This window comes from Tigriopus californicus, chromosome 9, assembly GCF_007210705.1.
Source record: "Tigriopus californicus strain San Diego chromosome 9, Tcal_SD_v2.1, whole genome shotgun sequence".
Lineage (NCBI taxonomy): Eukaryota > Metazoa > Arthropoda > Copepoda > Harpacticoida > Harpacticidae > Tigriopus > Tigriopus californicus.
In genome coordinates, this window is record NC_081448.1 from 7,390,272 (window position 1) to 7,415,919 (window position 25,648).

Sequence of the window (25,648 nt, forward strand, 5' to 3'; positions counted from 1 at the left end):
TCTTAGTAGCGCTGGAAAAGTGTATGGTCGTTACATGTCTTCGAATGAAACATTTTTCCCACCAGCGACAGCTGAGACGAAAACATGCGATCGCAGCGCCCTTGATTGATCTATATATGAAGTTATCTATGGTCCAGGCAAAGGTACGTGAGGTTGAGTATACGTCATCAAATTCGACCGATCGGATTGGCTGCCAATTATCAACAAATATGGGCTTTGTTTGGAAACCTTCTCAACAGGGAGTCAGTCGCTTCTAAAAAGAGGTCACATGTTTGCATTGCATAATAGGGTAAAGCATTGAATGATTTATGACAAACTTGATCCACCATGGATTCAATCAACTCATTCCACAGGATTAACAATGTCTTTTGTCATTACAATTGAATTAGTGTGGTATTTTTCAATAAAATGTACTTGACACGCTGATCTTTTGCATGCTGCCAGTCTCGAGTTGGATTAAAGCACCTCAAAAAAGAAAGTACTACCGTGTTCAACAAACTACATTGTAACATATAAAGGAACTTTATACTTTTTTCTTGATAGAATCAGGCAGCACACATGTGATAATGTTAATCTGAATAATGTAATGAAATATGAAAGCAATCTAATCTTATGAAAAAATGGGTTCAGAAAGGATTTAAAAAGCAAAAAAAACTAGTAACAATCTAAAATGCCATATCCATGAATCAGCTTGTCTTCAAATAAAATTTGGCAGTGTCCTTGAAGAAAATATTCAATGATCCTTGTCATTATAGAACGCTTTCTAATACAGCACATCAGTTCAAAATCTGTTTGGAAACTTTTTAGTTCTACTGATCGTTTACACTTTTGAAGTGGAGTCACTTGTCAAACCTCGCGCGTCTCTGTATCCAGGGTCCCTAATTACAAGTTCAGCCGATATGAAAGAGTGATGCTCGTTCTGGTTGCGGTTGGTCGCTAATAGAGCTCGATTGTTCATGGCTCTTTTAACAAAGCGCTCTCTGAAGTGCAAAACGGAAACCACGTTTTGTAGCATAAATTTCACTTCCTTCTTAAATCTCAGTTAGTGCTGCACTTTGGCACGTGTAAAAGATGACTTTAGATAGAGACTATAAAGCAATGGTTGTGAATTATTGAAGATTATTTTAGAATAGTCCTTTTCATTCTCCTCTCCCTCCTCTCATTGGAAACAGGCAGACTGAGAAATTCAATAATACGCTTCAACATGCCCGAATTTGGCAAGGTTTTTTTGCTGAACTATTTATTGCTAATCTATTCCAACACTGCTGATACACCACCAACCCTTCTGAGAGACCTTTTCAAATCCTATAAAGGTATGATTACAAGCACTTTTGACATCAACAGAGGGACAAATAGAGCACTATATATACTGTATGCTTGCAGCATACCAGCACCTTTTCATCATCTTTTTCCATTAAATTGTGCTAAAAAGCAACTGGCAAGTTTATAAAAAGTGATGTTTTTAAAAGTAAGTCACCAAAAACTTGTGGAACTATGCTTTTTCTCGTACTATTTTGTTGGAAACAATAATTGCCAAACTGTTGGCACATAATCAATCATTCAGTATACAACTGCCTGTCTGATTCTGATTTACATGTCATAATTGTTCGGAATTTTACCCATAAAGGACTTAAAACATCTCCCAATAACTTCATGGCTTATTCATTGTGTCAGAGTACTTGGGCAGTAAATTGTTCATTTAATAATCTCTTGATTAAGTCTGGCATTTTAGAGCGTATCGTCTCATTTATGTTTGTTTGTCCGCACCTAGGCGAAGCAGAGGACGCTTCCTCCGCTCAATAAAAAGGACAACAGAAACACGGCAGTTTGATCCTGCAACCACAGTAAAGCTTATGTAATATTAAACAAGGTAACATCGTCTTTGTTTTCATAACTGCGCTAATCTTATGCCATCCTGTTCTCACTCTCAGGTATAAAAATGATGTTAAAAACCCTCTCTGTTCAACGAAGCTATAATTTCTATAATTTGATTTTTGGGGATACCTTGTTTCAGCCAGCTCAAAATCAATTCAACCACTACCATCAAAATGAAACAAAATGACTTGATAGGCGCCGATACTACCTCCAAAGGCGAAAGTTGGTGCAATAGCCTAATGGTGCACGTTGTTCGTCAAAAAATCAACTGCTTACAATGTGAGTTTGTTGCTAAATGATCGAACTTCACGTTTGTCAAAAACAAACTAGCTTTTTGCTATTTGTTGATTTGGCCAAACAATATGGGTGCATAGGAAGTTTGGGGAATTTAAGTTTTAACAAAATTTCATCAAGAGGAATCTACATATTAACATAGAGTCTTAACCACAAATGTAAGACTAAGCTTGAAGAGCTTTAATGACTTCAGTTTTCAATGTATCCTCCTATTTTCTTTATTGTAATTCAAAGATGCATCAGAAAGAGAGCACTAGTGGCAGAATGGTGTTAGTAAATATCTCATGCCAGGCTAGACCCAACTTCAGAGAGCAAGCCATGGCCTCAAAGGTGGAAAAATGTTGTGATAATCCAATGTGTGGAGATCAGGGTTTGATGGGAGGCAATATTCTTTTAGCCAAAATGCTGGATAATTGGACTTGCATCACTCTTGAACCATTTTTGATGAAGTACTCCCTGGAGCAAGCCTGAAATGAGATCTTTAGCGACACAATCTCTGCCGCTTGTACTTTCTTACCCATGTGTCTCAAAGATATAAGGAGGAAAAAAGGAGAATCTATTGAACAACAAAGTCATTACAAATTCTAAAGTACTGTTTACATTTCTGGTTAAAATGTTATGTCAATTTGTCGGCCTCTTAAAAATGTTTGCCAAATATTCCCGAATTTTTTATGGACCCTTAATGTGACAAATGGCATGACACATTGGGGCTTGTCAACTGACGTTATTCCATGGAGTAAAATCAAAGACAACATGCCCAGCCAAACCGCACTGTGCATGCATTGAATTTCGCCATTTATTTCATTTTACATGCTTGTCTAGGCAATTAGCATTGTGGTATTGAGCCAATTAGATAATGCATTCACTGAATCATACCAAACATGTTCATTTTGTTGGGTTTTGTAAAACAGCTCATTCAAAATCACTCGATTATTGAAAATTCCATGAGCGGACGGTGCGAGTTGACTGACGCTTTTCTTTGTTCTCCCTCCCCAAAATCAGGGTGCGTGACCACTCTTTTCCTTGAATTTCCTTCACTTAACATCCCCTTGTGTTATTCCCCCTGGAGAATATTTCAAGGCTACAAATAGTTCTTTTAAATTTGAGCATGAATAACCATTTGTGGGGCGACACCAATGGGAGCGCCAATATCATGTAGTCCACGCAAGGACGGTTTTAGTGTCCTTGGTCCACGTCATTCCATGGAGTAAAATCAAAAACAACATGCCCAGCCAGACCGCAAGAAAAGTATGTATCGGTCAACGAGTACCCTTTCCAAGGAAAGCTTTTTTGCCCACACTTCCCTTCCACAGAGTATCGGTATTGTCAACTATTTATTGCTTTAAGTAGTAAGAGGTAATACGTGAATCTGAACTATTTATGATGAAATGGAAAGCGGAGAGTGAGATCAATTTTTTATTATTCGATTAAACCAAGTTTAGCATGTCTAAATTATTGCGACTGTTCAACCTTGCTAGCGAAAATGCTACAAAGGACGGGAAACATCTCGTTCTTTGTGACCATCACTTACAAGAAAAGGCAGTAATAAGGCAAACTATCTTGAAACGAGCACAAATGAAGCGAGACAAGTAATCAAGTTCACAAATATCAATGATTAAAAAGCGAAGCCAGTCTTTCCAAGATTCCTGACAAGTTTGTTCACATTATTACTTTGTTTTGCTGACAATACAAGAAACAATCGAGGCAAGGTCACTTCTCGTTAAATAGTAGTTACATAGAAAATTGGTCCTGTTCAATTGGCTTCTCAACCCAGTGACCGCATCCGGCCTCAAATAAGGCATCGTTAAGTCTTCCTTTCACCGATTGATAGGTTTCTGCACCTTGTTTCACTTCCGAGTAGCGAGAAGGCGACAAGTAGTGGTGATTTGACTTGAGATCTGGATGATTGGCTTCGCACAGCTCCAAAAACCGGCTAAAAACTGAAAAATGGCCATATTGTCATGGTTCAATGATCAAGGTTATTTAAAGACTTGATGTTGACTTTAAGCTTAAGGCTATAGCAGACCAAGTTCGATTGCTGACTGAATAGAGCTGCCAACCGAATGAGCACCCCTTAACGACACTTACGTAATATCAAGAACAGACTCACATCAAGACTACCGTAATGTTGACGGAGAGACGAATTCAACTGGAACTAACATCAATTTCTTCTTATGAATATAATATCTTATGCTTCGATTATTAACTTGAAGTTGAATCGAAGGAATTACTCCTATTAATTGCCTCCAAATGTGGACATGTAATAGTTACATGAACAGGACATCTTTGTCCATGGCGTCTGATTTATTTGGGCCCATTATTTACCTTTAGAAGAGCATACCTTCAGAAACAACATTTCGACTGAATCGAAATCTGTACCATTATTCAAAATATTGATTTAATTGGAGTCAAATGACAATTCTGGTCCTAAGCTAATAAGCGCACATTTTTAGGAAGCTCTCATTGCAACTTACGACACTTTTTGCTCAGTCTTGAAGTATTTTCGTTTATGGTCTTTCCCGTGGATCCATTGACAACCTCGGGTTGACCTTCGCTCATAATCCAATTGACGCTATAATCATGGGCTTTAGTTGCTTGACGCGTTTCCGGCGAGGTGGTGGCGTACAGGTCAGGCGTATTAAGTTCATAAGGCGAGGGTAGGTCTTGAATATAGTCGGCAATTCGTTCGTAGAGAGCCCGCTTCATATGCCCTGTAGCCAAAACCTCCAAAACATCATTTTGTGCCAGGTTGGACACTTCAAAAACACTTACCTGGATGAAACTTGGATCCAACCGTGATGGACTTGAGATAGATGGGTCTTATGAAGTGAGTGAGTAAAGCTCCTTGAATTCCGAGTACATTCCATCGCAGAATCTTATCGGAGCAGGCCATGGTCAACAAACGATCTCCAGACATTACCCCGTCCCACGTTTGTATCAAGATCTTTGGATTGATCGGTACCGTTCCCATGCCACACTCTATCTTCGATCGAAGTCGACCTCTCGACGAGTCTCCACTGATCTTTTCAGGTCGTCTCGGATCTCTGTCACCTTCATATTGATCAACAATAATTGTGGGGATCTCAAATCCAACTCCACTGTCGTTTCCTTGAGTTGGAACGATAACAAAATCTTCGTCTTTGCAAGAGTCGGAAAAGCCAGAGATAGATAAGGCCTCTTGTTGCTCGGAGACAATGATATCTATTTGTCCATCGTGTTCAAGTCTTTCGACTGGAATAACCTCATTGATTGCTTCCAAAGCTTCAAGAGGGACAACCGTGTTGTCGTTGACAAACTCCTCAGATTTTGAAATTTTTTCCAACTTGTCCATCTTTTCAGGTTTTTCTTTCGTAGTGGAAGCATTGCCTGACGTTTCGTGAAGGGAGAATATTCGAGCATCCCCACATGGCGAAGTGGTAATAAATAGATGGAACTCTATGCCTTTTTTCAACCTAAAAAAAAAAAAAAAATCGAACATGTTCCGTCATGTTTTCATTGATAATGGCACTTACTCGGCTAACCACCCAGGCCCTCTGGGCTTCTGGAAGATTGATTTATCGGCTTCTTCAACATTGGCCAATAGCTTCAGTTGAGAGTACAGAAAAACCAATAAGCATCTTCGGGTGACGATCTCCGCGTGAGAATCATTTATCACACATCCCTCTAAAGAAAGTTGTTCGCCATTAATACATTTGGTGCCCGAACTCACGCAAATGACCTCTCCCGAAGATTGGACGTCCCCATTTCGTGTCATTACAACCCCAGCCATGACGCGACGCTTGGAGTATGTGGTTGTGCCGAATAGCTCTTGATATTTAGCCGTCACCAATTGACCGATTTGATCAGCAAAGCTGTGTCCTTGAGCCGCATCATTGTTGTTTAACTGAGTACTCATCATATCGCCAGTCATAGGATCAAACCCCACCTTGTGCAAATGAACTAACAACGCCTTGGAGGCGTTCAATTTGGCATCTTTTTTGGACTTGCCCGACCCCTCAAAAGACATTTCATTCAAAGATGCCTTGATGACGAACTGAGGAGCATGAGAAGGACCAGTGGACGCAACCAGCTGATACTGAATGCCGGGGTATAATTCATTCAGAATTGAAACAGGATTTTTCCCCTCCAACTCCATCCAATCATCCAAATCACAATTGGCTCGAGGATTGCTACGTTCGGGGAGTGAACGAGTCTCGCATATCTTGTATCCATATAAGACCTCGATGGCTCTTTGGGAACAAGAGAGTTTCGCTTCCTTTTTAGATTTGCCTTCACCACTGAAGCACCGGTTATTGATCGTGCAAACCATGGTGAAAGTAGGGTTGTTTGGTGGACCAGTTTGCGAGGTGACTTTATATTGTGGACCTTTGGGCGGTGGGAACAATTCGTTGAGCATCATAACGGCGTTTTTGATAGGGACATTGGCTTTAAGTTTGGGAAAGTTATCTTCGAGATTGAGATCATACGTTTCTTCATTCAAACTTTCTACATCCAGGTCTGGCTCAAATTCCTGAATGTTGCCCTGGTCTAGCATTTTAGGTTTTCCGGCATTCTTCCCTTGTTTTGGTCCGATGGGAATCTCATTGGGATTTTCGGATATCAGCCGATTTTTTTTCTTTCGAGAACTTGATTTTTTGACGTCACTTTCCCCTTTTCGTCTAGAGTTCGTTTTCTTTGCAACATCGGAACTGGTTGTGGTAGTTTTATGGGGTCGTTTATAAGGAGGCAGAGCCTGACGAGCTTGAGGATCCCAATATTGCTTGATGAAGCGTACCGCCTTCCGACAACATTTGTCGATGGCTTCTTCTTCCGTGGTGGCTCGACCAATGAATACCTCTTCCGAGACGACCGTTCGAACCTGGTACATATTGCCATTATTGTCAAACGGCAGCTCTACGCGCAATTGGGCGGAAGGATGAAGTTCTTGAAGTTGGACTTTGAAATCTTCATTCCCCTCGCAACTTTTGGCCCCCGAAGAATTGGTCGGTATGGGTTCAGTCGAAGGCCGGGCCGAAACTACTTTGGACTTAGACTTAGCCTTGTGTACCGATTGGACCAGGGCCACTGGGTGGCGCAAAACCAGTGGTGGAGCGGTAAAGTTCGATTGGGGCAAGGCTCGATCGTTCGGATCATCGCAAATGACACTGGACAGAGACACCGTGGACGAAGAAGGAGAGGACTGATGGGACGGACGGGTCACCTTAGGAGGGAATGAACCATGGCGTGGGCTGACGGGCAATGATAAAACATGGGTGGTGCGGGTGTGGGTGCGGAGCCCAAGACCTAAACGTGCAAAGGAAGCCGCCAGTGCACCCACAGGATCCACTTCAGGCGGCAACGTGTCCACCGACCCTTTGACGTGCTCCCGCAAATGGGGCGGCATGGCTTTGGGAGGCGGTGGAGCCGGTCGGTGATGACGGCGTGGGGGAGCTGAGGTACAACCGCTGGGTCTGCCAGGTTTAACATTCAGACGCGAAGCGTTATGAGTGGATGGGGCGTTTTGTGGACCCATGGCCAGAACCCGAACCAGCGGGGGTGGGGTGGACCTGACCCTGGCAGAGAAGCGAGCCCGGGTCGGATAGCAATTCCGACTAGGACACACGAGAACCGGTTTCCAAAGACGAGTGGCGAATGTATCGGCGAAGGTTGGGTGGATTGCAATGCAATGGTGCTGTCGAAAGGGGAGACTTGCCTCGGCTTCTCGGGCTCTCGGGGAGGGGGCTCTCGAATCAGTCGAGTCAAAACCTTGGGGATAACCAACGGCGGGGAAACAACGGGTGGGCGGGCCAACCAAGTCAAGCGGATTTGATTTGGGACCAAAACGCTCCTATGGATGGTAGTGGAGCCAATGTCAACCCAAGATTGAAACAAGGGCCCAGAAGGAGCGAGCAAGGGCGTTTCGAAGTGTGGGTCGGGCTCGATAGACTCGATGAAATTGATAGACTTGATGCAGTTATGGAAATGGGCGAGGGGGCCGGGGGTTCAAGAAAATGGCCGGCAGGAAGGTAGGGTGAAGTTGGGTATGTGCTCCTCTTCGTTGGCAATCTTCTTAGGTGAACGTGGGTTGAGACTTCGGAGTATTCCTTTCTTGGGATCCGAGACGCTGACAGTTTTTCTCGCACTAACGCATGTGGAACCCTCTCATCAATTGGTAAGCTAGCCGTTTGTCCAGTAGCCGACCAATCAACCGGGCCGATCGACTCAGCGCAGTGCACTCGAGCCAACCCGCTCGGTCAAAATTTGACCGAGATTTGCTCCCCGCTAGGCGGATGGAATCTCAAAAACGTGGATGGCAGTCGGGCGGCGAACGCGAGGGTCAGCTGTGGCTTTGATAGCTTGGTTTCCCAATGAAAGTATGCTAGAGGAGTTCCCAATTCGAGCATGTTCACGAACACCCATCGGTCGGAAATCATGCTTGTACAACTTCTAGGGCAAATGCAGGGAAGCAGACAGAGAGATATTCCCAATGATTTTTTTCGATTTCAAGAAGAGCTATTGGAACCCGTAGAAAAATCCCTCTTGTTTAAAGTATGCTCTCGAGGCATTTTAAGAAGCTTCAAGAAATCCTCGGGGATAATCTGTTACTCTTACAAAAACACCTATTTTCGAAATGGTTCGTGCCAGTGTACCAGGTCACCAGGGTTGATGGATGCCAAATTCGAGCACGAAAGTAGCCACGTACAGGCCATAATAGTGAAGTACCGAAAGTTAGTACCGAAATGGAGGCCATTTTCAGCCCCTATTTGGCCTTGGCATTATGAAATTAAAATACATACAATAGGGCGTTAGTAGTGGCTCTATAAAAGTAACGGATTGCAGTAACAATTACTTTGACCGAAAAGAGTATTTACGTATTTCACATCCAGAACTGAGATATTTTTTCTTGGTCTCAAGTAATGATTGTTGAAGATTTGCAACCATGACACAAAAAGTCATGAAGATATTCTCAAATAAACGTTGGAGGGCTCAAGAGTGTAAACCATTCTTTTTTTCCGAGCCCTAGTTATACACGGTGGAATTCTCGGCATAAGAAGGTATGTACGACGCTTACAACGAAATTCATTTGATCTGAGAAGTTTGTCTACGCATGATCTTTATGCTGACAAAATGTCAAGTTGCTCTACCTTTAAAAAAATATTATTTTTTCAACCATTTAGCATTCACACCTTAGCAAATTTCAACCCTACAGGCTTGCGAGATCTAGATAAACATTATACCAGTTATGTACGTATGGGTTGAGCACCAATCGAAAGAAGTCATGTTGAGAAAACGATATCCCTTGCCATTAGAAATCTATTTTGCCTTGTAACCTACAAAACTACTCTATATTGATCCGTGTTAAACAATTTTGACAATGAATAAGTAAAAATACGTTCATACTTTGTCCCAGTAATAATATATAGATGGCATCCCTGGTAACCAATAACACAAAGTTTGGCAAAAAAAAAATGGCACCGATTATGCCTTACTACGGACAATTCAAGTTTCGTTTACTGTGTTCAGTTTCAAAGTGGGATAGATGATGATGATTTACTCCACGAAGTGTTGTAATCTGTTTGATATGCCTACAGTCATGAACAGAAGAATGTACTTCACGAGAGAGGAAGCCAAAGGCAATATCAGCAATTTTTACCATAAGCGACAAATTTTGCCCACCACATACAAATTGTTCATGATTTGTTTCAAAAATGTGAACCCACAAGTCAATACAATCAAGAAGAAGGCCATGGCTTTCCATAAAGGCCGTCTGCCTCCCACCTCCTTCCATATGAACAATAGTCCAGTTGAGATCTTCAAGCATGTTAACTATGTCGATTTCACCTTCTCCACCCAACTCTCATTCACCAATCACCTCAAATCCACAATAACTAAGGCCAGGACCAGGATTGGATACTCAACAAACTTCCAACCAAGAAGCTTCCCCTCCCAATAGTCCTTCAACTCTTCCGGATCTACATTACCCCAATTTTCCTCTACGGCCTTCACCTGTGGCTCCCAAACTTCGCCCAATCCGCCCTAAAATCCGCCGATGCCACCTTCCCCAAGCTCCTCAAGAGATATCTGTGCGTACCCCAATTTGCTGACAGTGCATTGACGCATTTTCTATGCAAAACCGAGCCCCTCACCCGATGGCTGGCCAGTTGAATGTCCACCAGTATTGGGAACCCGACCTTTCCGGATGTGATGCCCGTACACAAGTTCTCCTTCCGGGTCAAGGGCTTGCTAACCCCTTGTAGTCCTTAGGCCGACATCCCTTCGGAGTATTGGCGGTCACCCACCTTTGTCCGGCTCCCAGCCCAATACCATCAACAACGGATCTGTTCAATCTGACCCACCCACTCTACCGTGTACTGTAAGAACGAACATTATCACCCCCTACCTCCACCAAACTGTTAATGTACAGTCTGTGAAAACCCTCTTCACATTTTTCATGTGCACTGAGCCAACTCTAGTCATCTTTGCTTTGATATCACTTTCTAGTCAACTTATTTATCACTTTTGACCACTGCATTCTTTTATTCTTGCATTAATTTTGGTATATGATATTTATGCATCCAGTTTGACACATTTTAGTATCTAACATGACCAAGAGTCTCAAAGATTATTAATATTAATGATAATTATTCGTCATTACAGTGGCCAACGCTATAATCAATATGTATCCTTGTTAATCACCAATTAACTTTGTTTTTCTTCAACTGAACGCAAAAATACAAACAATTTATTGCCAATTCCAATGGAATACCAAATGATGTTTCAGAAACAAGACTTTTACTTAGAATTACTGTACGCCTCAAAAAGAGAATCTTCTTTCTTGTCTATAAAGTTCCATGGTTATTCTTCAATGATTCGGCGGACCCAACGAATTGGTTGATGTGATGGAGCGGGTTGAAGAGAAATTGAGCGCAACTCAAACGAAGATCGGGAAGCACACGCACGTTCCAATGTCACAGTAATGGTTGAAACACCATCTCCGATCCTATGGTCGTTAAAAAATGAACTCTGAGATGTCAGCAGCTTGCATACACTGAAGGTTGCGTTGGTTACCTTCCGTCCATGACGTAGCGTATTGTAACTTTTGAAGAGTTTTTGGTTGAAATGAAAAAAATATTGCATAGAAACCATTTATATATTAGGTTGATTTTATGATAAATTAAGCGCTAAATTGTAAGACCCATTCATCTGACCCCCACAAGAAAAGGACTTAAGCAATAATGGTTCAATACAATAGTTTTAGTTGGGCTGGGTTGGAAAGGGCTCAACCAATCTCTAAACACAAACAGTGCCTGAATGTAGGTATAAATCCATGCAGCATTTATACTGGTGCAACAAAGCAAAAAAGAAAATGGACTCAATGATTAATAAAAGCATCCCACACTCATACTTGTTTCCTAAATACCATTCAAATCCGAAATCGTATTGTCTAACCCGTGTGTACATTAACTGGATATTGTTTTATTGCGATGTGTTAGACATCATTATGGTTGCAAAAGTAAAGCCAATGGTAAGTGTGTAGGTGTTCACCGCAATGAAGACAGTTGCAGGTCATGGACCAACAGTAATTGGAGACAAACTGCCAAATCGGCCCCAGATAGGTTCATGAGAGATGATGAGAGACTTGTGCCCTGAACAAGCGCGCCAAATTGTCTTTGCTCTAACTCCTCCATGAATAACGCTAGAGTATGTAGAGCAGCTTGACAGCTGTCATCTCAAAATTCACTTTTTAACGACCATATCCGATCCTGGTCGAGGTCCTTTCCAATGAGAGAAAACACGGTCACCGTAATTATATGATTTTTAATGACAATAGCACGATGAGAGACGGACACCATTTCACTCGTCGACGAGTTTATAAATGCATCTACAGCTACGCCATTTTGGAGTTGAAAATGACAAAAATGTAATGCCACCCTCACTACATGTGCAAAATTACCAACATTCGAAGGACAATTCAAATGAAAGTTTTAATAAACACGAGGAATTAAGAATGGAAATATTTGAGTTTTCAAATTCAGCTTTTGGATCGAAACAAATCTGGCATTTAGACGGTCCAGATCTCGCAAGCCTGTAGGGTTGAAATTTGCTTAAGTGTAAATGCCAAATGATTGAAAAATAATATCTTTTTAAAGGTAGAGCAACTCAACACTTTGTCAGCATAAAGATGATACGTAGACAAACTTCTCAGGTCAAATGAATTTCGTTGTAAGCATCGTACATACCTTCTTGTGCCTAGAATTCCACCGTGTTATGGATTCAATCTAACTGAAGCAAGCGTGATTAAGTTGCTGTAAATGAACTGTTTTTTTGAAATATCTCACGTGTTTTTCCAAATCTCTCCTAAACCACTGTAGTGACACCCTGAGAACAGTTGACAAACAAGTTCGTCGCAATCATTCAATCGAATCCAAGCGACAAAAGTCTGAAGGTGGAAGAAGCATAGCATACTGGAGTGTCAATTATGGATGGAGTTGGCGTAAGTTAGTGTCAGTCATAAGTGTGAAGTCTTTATAAACGGTTCTGTTTGATTTCCCGAGGATATTGACCATTTTTGCGCCAGAAAAAGGAGATGCCTCTGTGCAGTTGGCCGGCCTTGCATATTCGAGAGATCTGAGAGCGTCGAGTTATGAATGAGTTATCCATCAAAGTTTGGGAAAGCTCCGAGAAAAGTTTGCTGACTGATGTAATAGAGTAATCTTTAAAAACAGCCGTCTCATAAGGAGTGTCGCCAAAGTCATCATAAGTCTCCAATTGACAACGATTAGGCAAAACGCCTAGGCAAAACAAAACTTGAACGAAACCAAGAGCCTTCAATGTCATATATTGAAGTGGTTTGCATAGGACTCTTGCGTGAGGGAAGTTCTCTGGTTGGTTCTTGAGGAAATTTTTAAACTCGAAAGTCACAATAAACGGCGAACCAATCTGACTCCGTGATACCGGACTTGACATTGCTTATCTGAAAAAAATGTATGAATAGTGGTATGTTGTGATGTTGTCATGCGAGTTATAATTGACGTTTACTTCTGAGCATGTCTAGTCAAGAAATACACTTCCATCTGAACCTTTACTCGATCTATGTGTCCTCCGCTTCTGTCCACTCAATACGATCATGCGAAATAGCATGGTGGCTGACTCGGTTGACCAGACTAAACTGAACAATCCGACCATATCACACCTATTTCACAAGAGTTCTACAAAGCATGCATGACCTAATACAAATGGATACCCAAGACAAGATAGAAGAAAAGTTCATGACCTGAGAAGTAGCAAGGAAGTGAGATCTCCGTTCTTTAGCCAGGTCTTTTTCTGGTACAACCATGAGAAAATGCGCTGCTGCACCTCAATCTTGGGATATTCAGTTCGATATACTATAGTGTATTTGGCTGGAAACCCAGACTGTATAAAGTCTTCATTTGACGGCCTTTGAGAAAAAAAGCATTGATTGCCACGCAGAATTAACTGAATGCAAAAGAAAAGTCTTTGTGACTTAGCTTGTAACGAGATCGTGTAGCCTTTTTGGGGACGTTCATCCACCTTTCTGGTGTTTGATGGCATTTTGACTAGTCAAATGATACTGAATTTTACGCCTAGAAGGATGGATTGCCCTTCTGACTTGCATATCAAACATCTGACCCAAAGAAGGATACAAGATCGCCATGCCCAATTGTTGAAGCATTCAGCATTCGAGCAACGCTATGCCAATTTATGTATGATCAATATTCTAGTTGTAATAAAATCCGATAAAATTTGAACTTGTTCTCCGCATTTATCAATATCAGACTTGAGGCGAACCGTTCCAACCACACTCTCTGGACACTTGACAGTGTAAACTAGTGCCCTGTATTAGAAGAGTACGACAGTGAGTTCAGCGCACCACTGCGGCAGAATTTTGAACCTTCAATTCCGTTCCAAAACACCGAGTTTATATGCGTCCCAGTCCCACACCAAACTCGTTTTTCTTAATGATATTGCTTTAAAGGTTAGTTTTAAGGTTGAAGTTGCATTTCAGACATCCTTAAACGTAAGTTAATGTTTTAAACAACACTTTATGCGCCACTTTATCCATTTTCTGGGGAAAAAGTGCATAATCTGAATTTGGTGTTGCTGTGATTGCAGGTAATGATGCCTAAAGAGTAACTTCAGCCTTATAACTAACCAATAAGCGATAAACATTTAACAAGATGCGTTTGGTTTGGATCTGGGACGCATTTAAACTCATCACAGGGCACTAGTGTAAACCAGTTGACTTAGCTTTCTTTCTGAAGTTTGTTGGCTGGATAACTTGAAACGAGTGGAATTGTTTTCATCATTTTCCATTTTCCACGTTAATTTTGGGTCAAGATGGTTTATTTCTCGCACCATGGCGTGACCGTGTTGGAAGTTAAAACCTACTTGAAATATTTAGTCTACATTTGAAATCCATGGGAGTTTTACAAACTCGAATCTTGTTTCAGCAAATTTACAACAAAGAATTATTCTAATGCTTGGTGCTTTGTTCTGAAGTTTATCCTAGGAATTACAATTGGTCACGCTGACCAGGGAGGAGCAACTGATTTTGTCAAAAAGAGGGAAAGTTGAAAATTCATAGGACTTCACACAGATTCTTGTTTTTTAAAAAAGTTGCTAAAACTGCCCATTACCTAATGTTTGGCTCACACTGGTGCAATCACATGACTCTAATGTACAATATGGCGCCAAAAATACTCGTTGGCGAGCTCATCCAACTTCTTTAATACCTAGAATATCACTGTGTATCAAGGAGATCATTATTTAATTAAAAACACTTAAATGTACTTTGTAGTGCGGATAATCTTATTTTATTGATACTAGAGTTACTGTCTTGATTCAATGCAATGGCCTTACTTGGCGGTCAGGGGAAAGCCGTGTCGTTTTCTCTCTTTAGAGTCTCTGCCTTAGTCAAGCTTGTCGGCCAATGGGGCAGCTTCAACCCATTCTTTAAAGAATTCCATGAAGGAAGAGGTTTGTAAGCACCGGTACGTTTCTAGCGGATTACTTTGTAAGTGAACTTGTCGCAGCAGTTTTCAGCAAATTTGAGAAACCCAATCCATTAGTTTCAATAGGCCCCCGTGGAAGTATGCAGTAGCAAGTTTTTTGTTCCCCGTCACAACATCCGTCATCCTACCGTCATCCTACTGTCATCCTACTTTGAATAAGAATTATCAATCGCATTTATATGCCTTCCTTATTTTTTCGTAAGGGTAAGCTCTAGGAGCAAGAAAACGTTGAGAATGAATTTATGGCCCATGCTTTTTTAGAAATATTGTCAAAAGAATATGTATCGGTATGAAGTGTTAATTAATTGCCTTTACTTAATGATAATCCACACTACTTCAAATTTGTTGACTTCAATCTTTTACAAGCCAGACATGAGTTGCCCATTGACTTTTATTCGACTAAGTCAAGTCGATATTTTTTTTACAAGTCAATTTAGGTGCAGTTTAGATTAGGCAAGTTAGTTTATGCCTCCATGTTGGNTGACTTTTATTCGACTAAGTCAAGTCGATATTTTTTTTACAAGTCAATTTAGGTGCAGTTTAGATTAGGCAAGTTAGTTTATGCCTCCATGTTGGGTAAAAATCATTTTTTTGGGGAAATTTTTTGGAGCACAGTTCTACTTCTTGGGCATATTCATTTCTTTTACTTCAATTAAGATTCATTTCTTTTACTTCAATTAAGAACCAAAGGCAATCAATTTGGGTTTAATTGGAGTTGGTTCAGAATTTCAATAAATTTAATACTTGCAAGGCTAATTTACCTCGATAAGATTTTGGTCTTTTCTTCTCTTTCAAGAGTATTATTTAACTTTGGTTTAGATAGAAACAAAAAAAAAACAGTTTTACTGTCTTTCAAAAGTCAATTTACGGGAACAGAAACGTTATTCAAACGCGGTAGTTTTCCCCCACCCCTTTTCTCAGGGACAACTCATGGTTTCCCCCTTTTCGCAAGACTGGACTTGGCCACCCTGAGTCACCTTGTCGTGCGCCCGCGTCCGGCACTCCGTCCCGTGGAAAATTGCCCTTGACTATGGATAACTCCATATTTGGTTTTCTATGCCCTTGACTCAAGTTTGGGAGACATCATTTTCATCTCCCAATCCCGGCCTCCTTCTCCCACGAGAGGGTGATCGGAGGCCAGACAGTAGGGCGCACGCTCAAGAGGAAGAGAACTGTGGTGACCAGGAAAAGTTGTAGGACAGGGCTTCTCACATTCATTTGTTCTTTAGGATTTAGCCTCGTCATTTATCAAAAGGAGACTGATTAGTTCCTTAAATTTTACATTTTCATAGATCATAAGCTGATCTAGAACCACTGTAATACCAGAGTAGAGGCAAGAGATTCCCAAAAAGGTCGTTTTCATTGTGCTTTATTTTAGGAACATGAGAGGATAGTGTAGCTTTTGGCACTTAAGTAAAATGAAAGGCAATTTTACATCTTTTGTAAGTTTTAACCGACAATTTTTACTCCTTTTAGCTTTTAAAGAAATCTTAAAGAACATGGAGAAATGTTATTTCTTGTCGTGTCATTGAAAAAGACAATCATATTCCCTGGGAATAACTGGAAACATAATTAGGCCATTTTTCGATATTTTAAGGCGTAAAATGCAACCTTTAAGTTGTAATAACTAAGCATGTGCTCGGTAGAAAATTGTGAAATTTTGCGTCAATGCGCAACTAAAAGTATGTTTAATACTGATTGACTACGTTTTTGACAATGGTACATTTTAATGGGCTTTAAGTGATTTAACACAAGTGTCTGAGCTACTTTTAAACATGTGTATTTCACAAAAGTTGTTCCTTTTGCTTCTTTGACGCAGGAAAACATATCTAGATGTCTTGGCCTTTGAGCAAACACTTAACCAGAAAATATAACCACCGTGACGGGTAGAGTTCAAGAAATCGAGTTTCGAAAATGCTCTAGCATTCCCGCAAAGACGTGGAGGGAGTAATTGAAGAGCGAATCATCATGCACAGGTCTGCCTCCAGGCATGCAAAAAATGTGCTTGTTGTTGGAACAGACTCACAACCTCCATGTGAGAAGCCTCGAAGAAATCTTTGAAGCTAATGATCCAATCAAGCATTCTGGGGGAGAGGCATCTATAGAGAGAGCATGAGGTTTTAATTCTGAAACAGTTTTAAACTGAGGTGAACGAGATCCATTGATTTGGGGATGCGTGCTGGCAGCAGGAGAGCTTGGCGTTGATAGACGAATGGCAATACCAGTGGCTGACGATATGCGGTCCTGTAAATCTTGTTCAATAGTTGGACGATCAGCACATGATATTGGTGTACAGAGCGTCATTCGACGACCCCAAGAAAACACGTCTGAACGCCTGTAGCGGGTTGAAACAACTGCTTTATTAGCTGAAAAACTATCTACAACACTGAGAGAAATCTAACTACAAAGGATCTGTACAAATATAGATAATCAATAAATAACCGTTTCCTATACTCGGAACACTCCCAGCTAGAAGTTAAGCAACGAGTTGCAAAGACGTCATATACAAGCACCCAATAACTCCAAGGAGGGTCATTGACAAAGCTACAATGCATAAATATAATGTTATATAATGAGAATTGTCTTGGCTTATGTCGACGTCTTTAATTAGTTCCTGGGTACTGGTGTGGGGGTCTTCAAGGGACGTGTCCTTGGGTAGTTCGGGCGTTGTAAAGGAAAGTCCTTTTAGTGTTATATTGATCGTCTTGGTCTCAGCGTGGTAGGGAGATGAAGTGGAGTAATGTGGACCTATCAAGAAGCAAATGGATGGTAGTTGGATTAGTGCAGTTCCAACGACACTCAATTTTTCCGGGTCCTCAGGATGGCATTGGACAACGATGTCTGTCTTCTGAGGATGAATGAGTAAAAACACTTGATCCCTAACTTCTTGAATAGTTGGCCTCTCGTTCACTGTTATCTCGCAATGCTTCTTTGCAGCCGTTGCATTTCCAGTGAGCAACGCTGATTCACAAAGTCTTCACAGTTTTGATAACTCGTCGAAGACTTGCAAACATAATATTCATTGAACCGACCGCAATCCTCTAATTCTTCCTCGCCAACGAGATGAAAGTGGTTTTCCCCTGGATATGTCACAATTAAATCCTTGGTTTTGGGAAAACTATTGTCGAATGCGACAATTCCAATGGTCGTTAAAAGTTTGAAAAGAGTCATCTCTGACGGTTTTTTAACCAATGGGACCTGAACCGTGATGGAAGGGATTCCGTTCAGGTAGTTGGAAACTGGAGGAAGGCACTAGGGGTTTTAAATGACACCACATGATTCTTCGTTTTTCCCTACACTTCAAGTTCTTGAAGGAACTTCAGAACGAGGGGTCCCACCACAAGTCCTGTTGGAAAACGGTGAAGAAGTAGTTGATTCAGTCCTTGCTCCACCTGACTGATAACCGTTCATGGGTAAGCCGAGACCGTGCAGCTGAGATCAGTGATCAGCTAAAGTATCTTGCGTGGATTTGCGCAAATTGTCGAACCAAGTGGTCCCGGGTCCTCTCTGCCCTGCGACGAAGTCGTTATTCATCACATCCACGCCATGTTGGACCGAACAGATAGTGTAGTACCCAAATTGACAATGTTGCCAATGAAGTTGACAAAGGGGAGGAAGATGGATCTCTTAACGTGTCTGTGAGAGCCGATTTGTTGGCCTAGGATCGCGAACACGCTTGATCACATGTCCTTAAGACTTCACTCCTGAACTTCTAAATTGGCAACGACGTCTTGGGGTGGTTGCACGAGGCATTTGCCACTAGCAGTAGAAGGTACACCTTCTTCAGATCCCTGGTCCATTGCAGTGGGATCTCCAACAAATGGCTAAGATTCAGCCTGAAGTCCATATGACCGTATCCAATAACGCCCGTAATTGGCAAGAGGCAAAGATGTGCGGTGTGGTGCCTCGGAATGGGTTGAATTTGCACCTTTGCCATTGTAAGTGACAAGGTGCAGGATAGAGTCAGAAAGCTACATGCGTGCATGATGACTGCTTCTTGGATGGAAGTTGACTGATTGGGTCTGTCTCCGTCTACCCTTATTTATTTTCCGCCAGAACTGCCTCAAGGATGCCGAATTGTCGAACATGTCTGGTGATGTACGATGGTCTCTGTTTCCCATGTGAGACGGTTCTAATTGTGGCCTTGTGAACAAGGCCTTGCGGATTTTTGTGAAGATCTTCGATGACACCCAGTTTCCAATCTTGGGGGGATAAATTCTTATCCCTCACCATGACCACCGTATTGGTTCTGAGCCCAATGTTATGTCGATGATGCCATTTGCGCGTTGGCTGGAGTTCCAATAGGTGGTCGTTGCACCATCGAAGCCAAAATTGGTTCAGGTCATCAATTTTGGCATTGTCTTTCGGTAATAGATCCATCCTGCGCCTTTCACTAGATGTGCGGGCGTGATCGGATGGAGCTGTTGTCGATATTCAGAAACTGAGAGGGGTCTATTATTGAAGCTGCCCTCTATTTCTATTAACAAAGTTTCGATTCGTCGAGAGGATAATGCAGACCTTTGGAGCATCGCTCTAAGTGAAGTTTTCACGGTTCTGATCAGTCTTTCGGTAACTCCGTTGGTCCATGGTGCCCGATCTATGCTGTAGATCCATTTAATGGTGGGGAAAGCATGGCTGATCTTTGGCTTGTTCATGCATGAGTAAAGATGCCGAAGCTCCTTTTCTGCTTCCTTGAAACTTTTGAAATTGTAATTGTAGACAATTTTTGGTTGATCTCGTCGTGCAGTAAGTCTACAAAAGGCTTCGATGATTGACTCTGCACTTAAGTCCGGAGCGAGTTCAAGATGAAATGCTCGACTGTAGAGACAAGTGAATATGCACCCATATGCTTTGTCATAGTCAGTTGGGTGCAGTGGCGCAAAAAAGTCTACGGAAATGTTTGTGAACCCGGACGGTTTGTCAACTAGTAAATGCTGTGGCACCAATTTTCTGCAATGGGGTTTGAGGCACATGCGGGCGATTCGTTGTACCTTCTAGTTTTTGAGGACGTCTGTTCCAGTCTAGCAATCTCTTAATGTGTTTCACAGGGCGGGGCACATTCTAAAATTCTGAAGTATAGGAAGAATTTGTTCAAAAAGAGTTGCAAACTAGCAAAAAGGCTTCAGAGCACTTTGAATCCAGTAGTTGTGGCTAGCCTTCAAAGAAAGTTGGATCTAATCCAAGGTAGAATTAAGGCCTCCATTGAGACAGATCAGTTGAACAAGGAAAGTAGAGTTGTTCAAGAGGTGAGGTCGAATCCGAAGGTCTAAGAGAAAGATCAAACACCCTGTAGGGCCCTTTGAGGTCGATGGGGAAGCCATAGACAATGTTGGGACTATGGCCAACATACTTGGAGATCAGTTCTCTAGTGTGTTTTCAACTCCACTGAGTTTAGGAGCAACAGTCCATTGCTCTATTGATGGGTTTGTTGGGACTGGCAAGGCTTGTCAAGCTGAGCATTTAGATGATCTTGTAGTCAAGATCAGGATGGTTTAGAGGCCATTAGGGACTTGAGACTCTCGAGCTCCCCCGGCCCTGATGGAGTGACATCTCAGTTTTCTGATGAGATGCTCACAGGTTCTTGCTCCTGTTTTCTCGTACTTGATGCGTTGCATCTTGGATCAGGGGCAAGTCCCCTCTTCTCTGAAGGTAGCTCATGTTGTTCCAATTTTCAAAGGGGAAGATAAGTCATCCCCAGTAACTACAGGCCAATTTCTCTCACTTCGAATATTGCGAAGGTGTTTGAGAAGATCATGAAGTTCAAACTTGTTGAATTTCTTGATATATATGAAGTCCTTCCTTCTAGCCAGCATGGCTTCCGAGCACATTTTAGCACGGTTACCCCACTGATTGAGCATATAGAGCAGGTTATTGAGGGACTGGAGAGCCATGAATCAGTCGATGTAGTTTATCTCGACTTTGCCAAGGCCTTTGACAAGGTAGATCATGGCCTTTTAGTTAACAGGCTCCATGACATTGGGATCCAAGGCAAGGTTCTCAATTGGCTAAGAAGTTTCATTTGTGTTAGGAAACAATTAGTTAAGGTTGAGGGATCCCTTAGTGACATACATGATGTCAAGTCGGGTGTCCCTCAGGGCTCCATTTTGGGTCCTCTTCTTTTCATTATCTTCATTGCTCCGCTTCAGAAGCTTGGTAGTAGTAATGTCAGTATCTCTTCTTATGCTGATGATACAAAATTGGTAGTTGGTAGGAATGGTCAGGATTCCGGTTGTCTGGCAAAGGTCCTAGACCAAATTTATTTCTGGGTTGCTGCGAGTAACATGGCCTTGAATGGAATGAAATTCCGTTCAATGACCTTTGGGTCGATGCCATTAGACACTCCACTATTAGATGATGAAGGTAAGGACATTGAGCAGGTCTCATCCATGAAGGATTTAGGTGTAGTCCTCCAAGATAATGGAAAGTTCGATGAGCATATCCAGTTGAAAGTTGGTAAGGCTTTTCAAACATGTGGTTGGATATATCACACGTTTAAGTCCAGAGATAGTGTCACGATACTAACTCTGTACAAGTCGATTGTTCAGCCGCATCTTGAATATGTCTCTCCCATTTGGGCTCCAATTAGTTCAGCAGGTTTGCAAAAGCTCGAGCAGGTCCAAAGATGTTTTACTAGGAACATTGAAGATATGCTCTCGTATTGGGAGAGGTTAGAAAGGTTGGGATTGTACAGAACTCAGAGAATGTACGAAAGATATCTGATACTGAACGTTTTCAAAAGCATTCATGAGTTTTGTCCCAACCCAGGATTTAGGGTCAATTGTAGTGACCGTAGAGGCTTAATGTGCGTTTTGAGAGCACCTTCAAGCCCTCGAGAATCCAGGCTAGTTACAACAATGAAGTCCAACTCTCTTCTTTCTCGGGCTCCTTCATTGTTCAATTTGCTGCCCTCAAATATTCGTAGGGCTTATGTAGTAGCAAGATTTAAGTCAGACTTGGACAAGTTTTTGACTAAAATTCCGGATCAACCTTATATTCAAGGATTAGCCAGATCAGCCAACTCCAATTCGTTGATCGATCAAATAATATATATAAATAAAAGTCAAATAAAATAAATAATCTTCTCGTCGTCTTGAACTGCTGGGATTTCAATCCCGGTAGCGGTAAGGAAGTCTGAACCGAAAAAAAAAGAATGGCTTTGAGCAACGTGTACTCCTGACTTACCATGAACTGAATTTCTTTGCCGGACATTGTGACCTTGGTCTCAAATTATACATAAGATTTTGATACAATCAGCAAAAATAGGCCATTTGCTAGGCCACTGAAATCTTGGCCATTCCTACCAGAAAGTAACTTTGTATTGTCAGCATGAGAAAAGAGACTGGCAGTAAAATCAAGTTTTTGAAGCGGGGCAAAATATATCATAACAGGGAGGGGCCTTAAGATAGAGCCCTGGGGAACACCTGACTCGACATCATGTATGTCACTAAGGGATCTCTCGACCTTAACTAATTGTTTCCTAACACAAATGAAACTTCTTAGCCAATTGAGAACCTTGCCTTGGATCCCAATGTCATGGAGCCTGTTAACTAAAAGGCCATGATCTACCTTGTCAAAGGCCTTGGCAAAGTCGAGATAAACTACATAAACTGATTCATGGCTCTCCAGTCCCTCAATAACCTGCTCTATATGCTCAATCAGTTGGGTAACCGTGTTAAAATGTACTCGGCACCCATGCTGGCTTGGAGGAAGGACTTCATATATATCAAGAAATTCAACAAGTTTGAACTTCATGATCTTCTCAAACACCTTCGCAATATTCGAAGTGAGAGAAATTGGCCTGTAGTTACTGGGGAGTGACTTATCTCCCCCTTTGAAAATTGGAACAACATGAGCTACCTTCAGAGAAGAGGGGAACTTGCCCTAATCCAAGATGCAACGCATCAAGTACGAGAAAACAGGAGCAAGAACCAGTGAGCATCTCATCAGAAACTGAGATGTCACACCATCTGGATCAGGGGAGCTTGAAAGCCTCAAGTACCTGATGGCCTCAAAAGCATCTTGATCTGTAATTATGAGATCATCAAATTGCTCACTCAATTTGACTAACATCATCAATCTCAGGAGACTCATCTTTAGAGCAATGAGCTGTTGCTTCTAAACTCAGAGGGGTAGTCAACTTGTAGAAGCATGAATTTACAATGGAAGAGACAGTTTCGTAGACCTAGCTCTCTTTGATTTGATTTGGAATGAAAGCACACTTTGAGCACAAAATCTTACTCGATTTTGATAGCAAAGTCATCTGGCACCTAGTCTTGCTGCTTCATGTTCTGAAGTTTTTGTCAATGAATATGGACAACTAAGGGATTTTTGGCAAATCAGGATAAATTGATCTGACCACTTTCATTGATCAGGGAAGAAAAGCTGCAGTTCTGCACTTTTCCAGAACTAACAGAGTAGTTTGAAAGGCGTCCACTCAATTCCCCTTTATTCTCGATTAAAATTGGTACAATATTAGGTTCTACCATTGGAAACTCCGGCTCGCCAGCCTTCTCCGTAGCAGAATCCATTTTCTTCTGTAGGAGCAGCTGCTCAATTACCATATTTAGAGCCGAGAATCGGATCCAACCCTCCTGAGTGGGCTAGGTAAAAATGGATCAAATTTTGAACTCTGTGAGTGTTTGCTAAGCATTACCTAGAGCTGGTAATCGGCAGGAACGATTGTGGTTCAATGAGCAAACCGTTTATAATAGAAGCTCTAAAGGCTTGGGTAATCGATACCAAGCACCTTATCTCTCCTCAATAAACTGACAAACTAACGAAGTTAGACGATACGACAAGTTCAACTCTGGACGCAAAAACTTCCGAATTAGCAGACTTTGGAAACATTCGACGTTAATGAGATTGGTCGATAATTCACAGGTTGATCCCTCTCTCCTCCCCTATAAATGGGGACCAAATGGTCTTTTTTTGTTGTGTGTGTACCCTCCCCTCTGACAAGGAACGATTCATTAAATGTGTAAAAATTGGAGCGATGACTAGTGATGTGCGTTTTAGGAACTTTGCTGTTACACCCTCAGGTCCTGGAGAGCTTGAAGATTTCAGGTGATCGATAGCTTTGACGACTTCCTTCTCGTTAATGAGCTGTAGTCGCCCAAACAGGGGTCGTCTTGCAAATGTTGAGTTGGAGTTGAAAAGACCGACGAAAATTGATCGCCAAGGATATTAGTTACTTCGGTCGCATCGGAGACTTCTTCTCTATTCAGCAATCTAATTGGTCCTATAAGGGTATTGGCCTTTCGCTGAAAGTTGGCATATGTGTAAAAAGCCTTCAGGTTAGATTTGATATCGTAAACTACTTTCCTCTCCCTCTGTACCTGATCCTTTTCTAACGAGTTTTTCAAAAGAACGTCTAGGCTTCAATTTTTCTGCAGATGTTTATGATGTATATTTTTATTCAGTATGAACGAATGATCATCTAATGATTTAAATCTTTTTGTCAGAGACACTTGTTTCTTGAAAAGTTTTTGTCTGTATTTTGGTTCTATTGTTTGATTTTTTTTCGTTTGACAAGATAGGTAATTTTAGTTGGTCACAAATGTCTTCAAATGAAGATATCATCAGATTCATGGCGTCGTCAATGTCAGATTCATGTTCCATTTTAGGAACTAGGTCAAGATTGGCTAATCTTAAATTCATCAAGGGCCAGTGTTCTTCACGAAACCAAAACTTGGCTAGTCCAGTTTAACTATTGATTTTTTTCTCCACAATGGTAGTGCATATTTCAAGCAAATTGTGATCCGATAATTTGGTTGGAGTGACCTGAATGGCTGACACCAAGACCTTAAAATCCTGTTTTGTACTAAACCTAGCACCAACCCTCTATAATTTGTAACCATGCTCACTTCGACGATTCTATTTACTAGATGATCCATTGTTAAGTTTAAGCGACATTTAGATCGGTTTTTATCAACCATCCCAGACCAGCCTTTCGTTCAAGGGTGCCCTAGAGCGGCAAATTCGAACGCATTATGTGACCAACTCTTTTATCACATATGACTTACGGGGAACTCATTCCCCTGTATCGGTATATCAAACCCGAAAAAAATGTTGGAAAACATATTCCTAGGAAATATGTAGAATATTCCTAAGGAATGTATAGAATATTCCTAGGGAATGTATAGAATATTCCTAGGGAATGTATAGAATATTCCTAGGGAATGTATAGAATATTCCTAGGGAATGTATAGAATATTCCTAGGGAATATGAAAACTATTCCTAAGGAAAATGTAGAATATTCAGGGCATTAGTCATTCCTCAATAAAAGGAACGAATTACAGTTTCACTTACTTCGGTCAAAAAAACTAATTCGTTACACAACCATTACTCGAAAAAAATGTAATGGCGTTGCTCGTTACAATTACTTTTACTAAAATTTTAGATTACCAATAAAGGTTGAACCCGTAAAACTCCGGACACTGAAGAGTTGTTATATCGCTTGTAATTG

At 41.4% G+C, this 25,648-nt stretch overlaps 1 protein-coding gene across 1 annotated transcript; it reads right to left on the reverse strand.

Annotated features, from left to right (window-relative positions):
- Window positions 1-3,572: 3,572 nt before the first annotated feature.
- Window positions 3,573-8,426, reverse strand: LOC131886840 (double-stranded RNA-specific editase Adar-like). Its single transcript, XM_059235258.1, has 4 exons — window positions 5,682-8,426; window positions 4,942-5,621; window positions 4,644-4,880; window positions 3,573-4,109 (listed from the first exon to the last, which is right to left on the reverse strand). Exons 1-4 carry the CDS (start codon window positions 7,679-7,681, stop codon window positions 3,901-3,903), a joined length of 3,126 nt encoding a protein of 1,041 aa, XP_059091241.1. The 5' UTR covers window positions 7,682-8,426; the 3' UTR covers window positions 3,573-3,900.
- Between the last annotated feature and the right edge of the window lie 17,222 nt (window positions 8,427-25,648).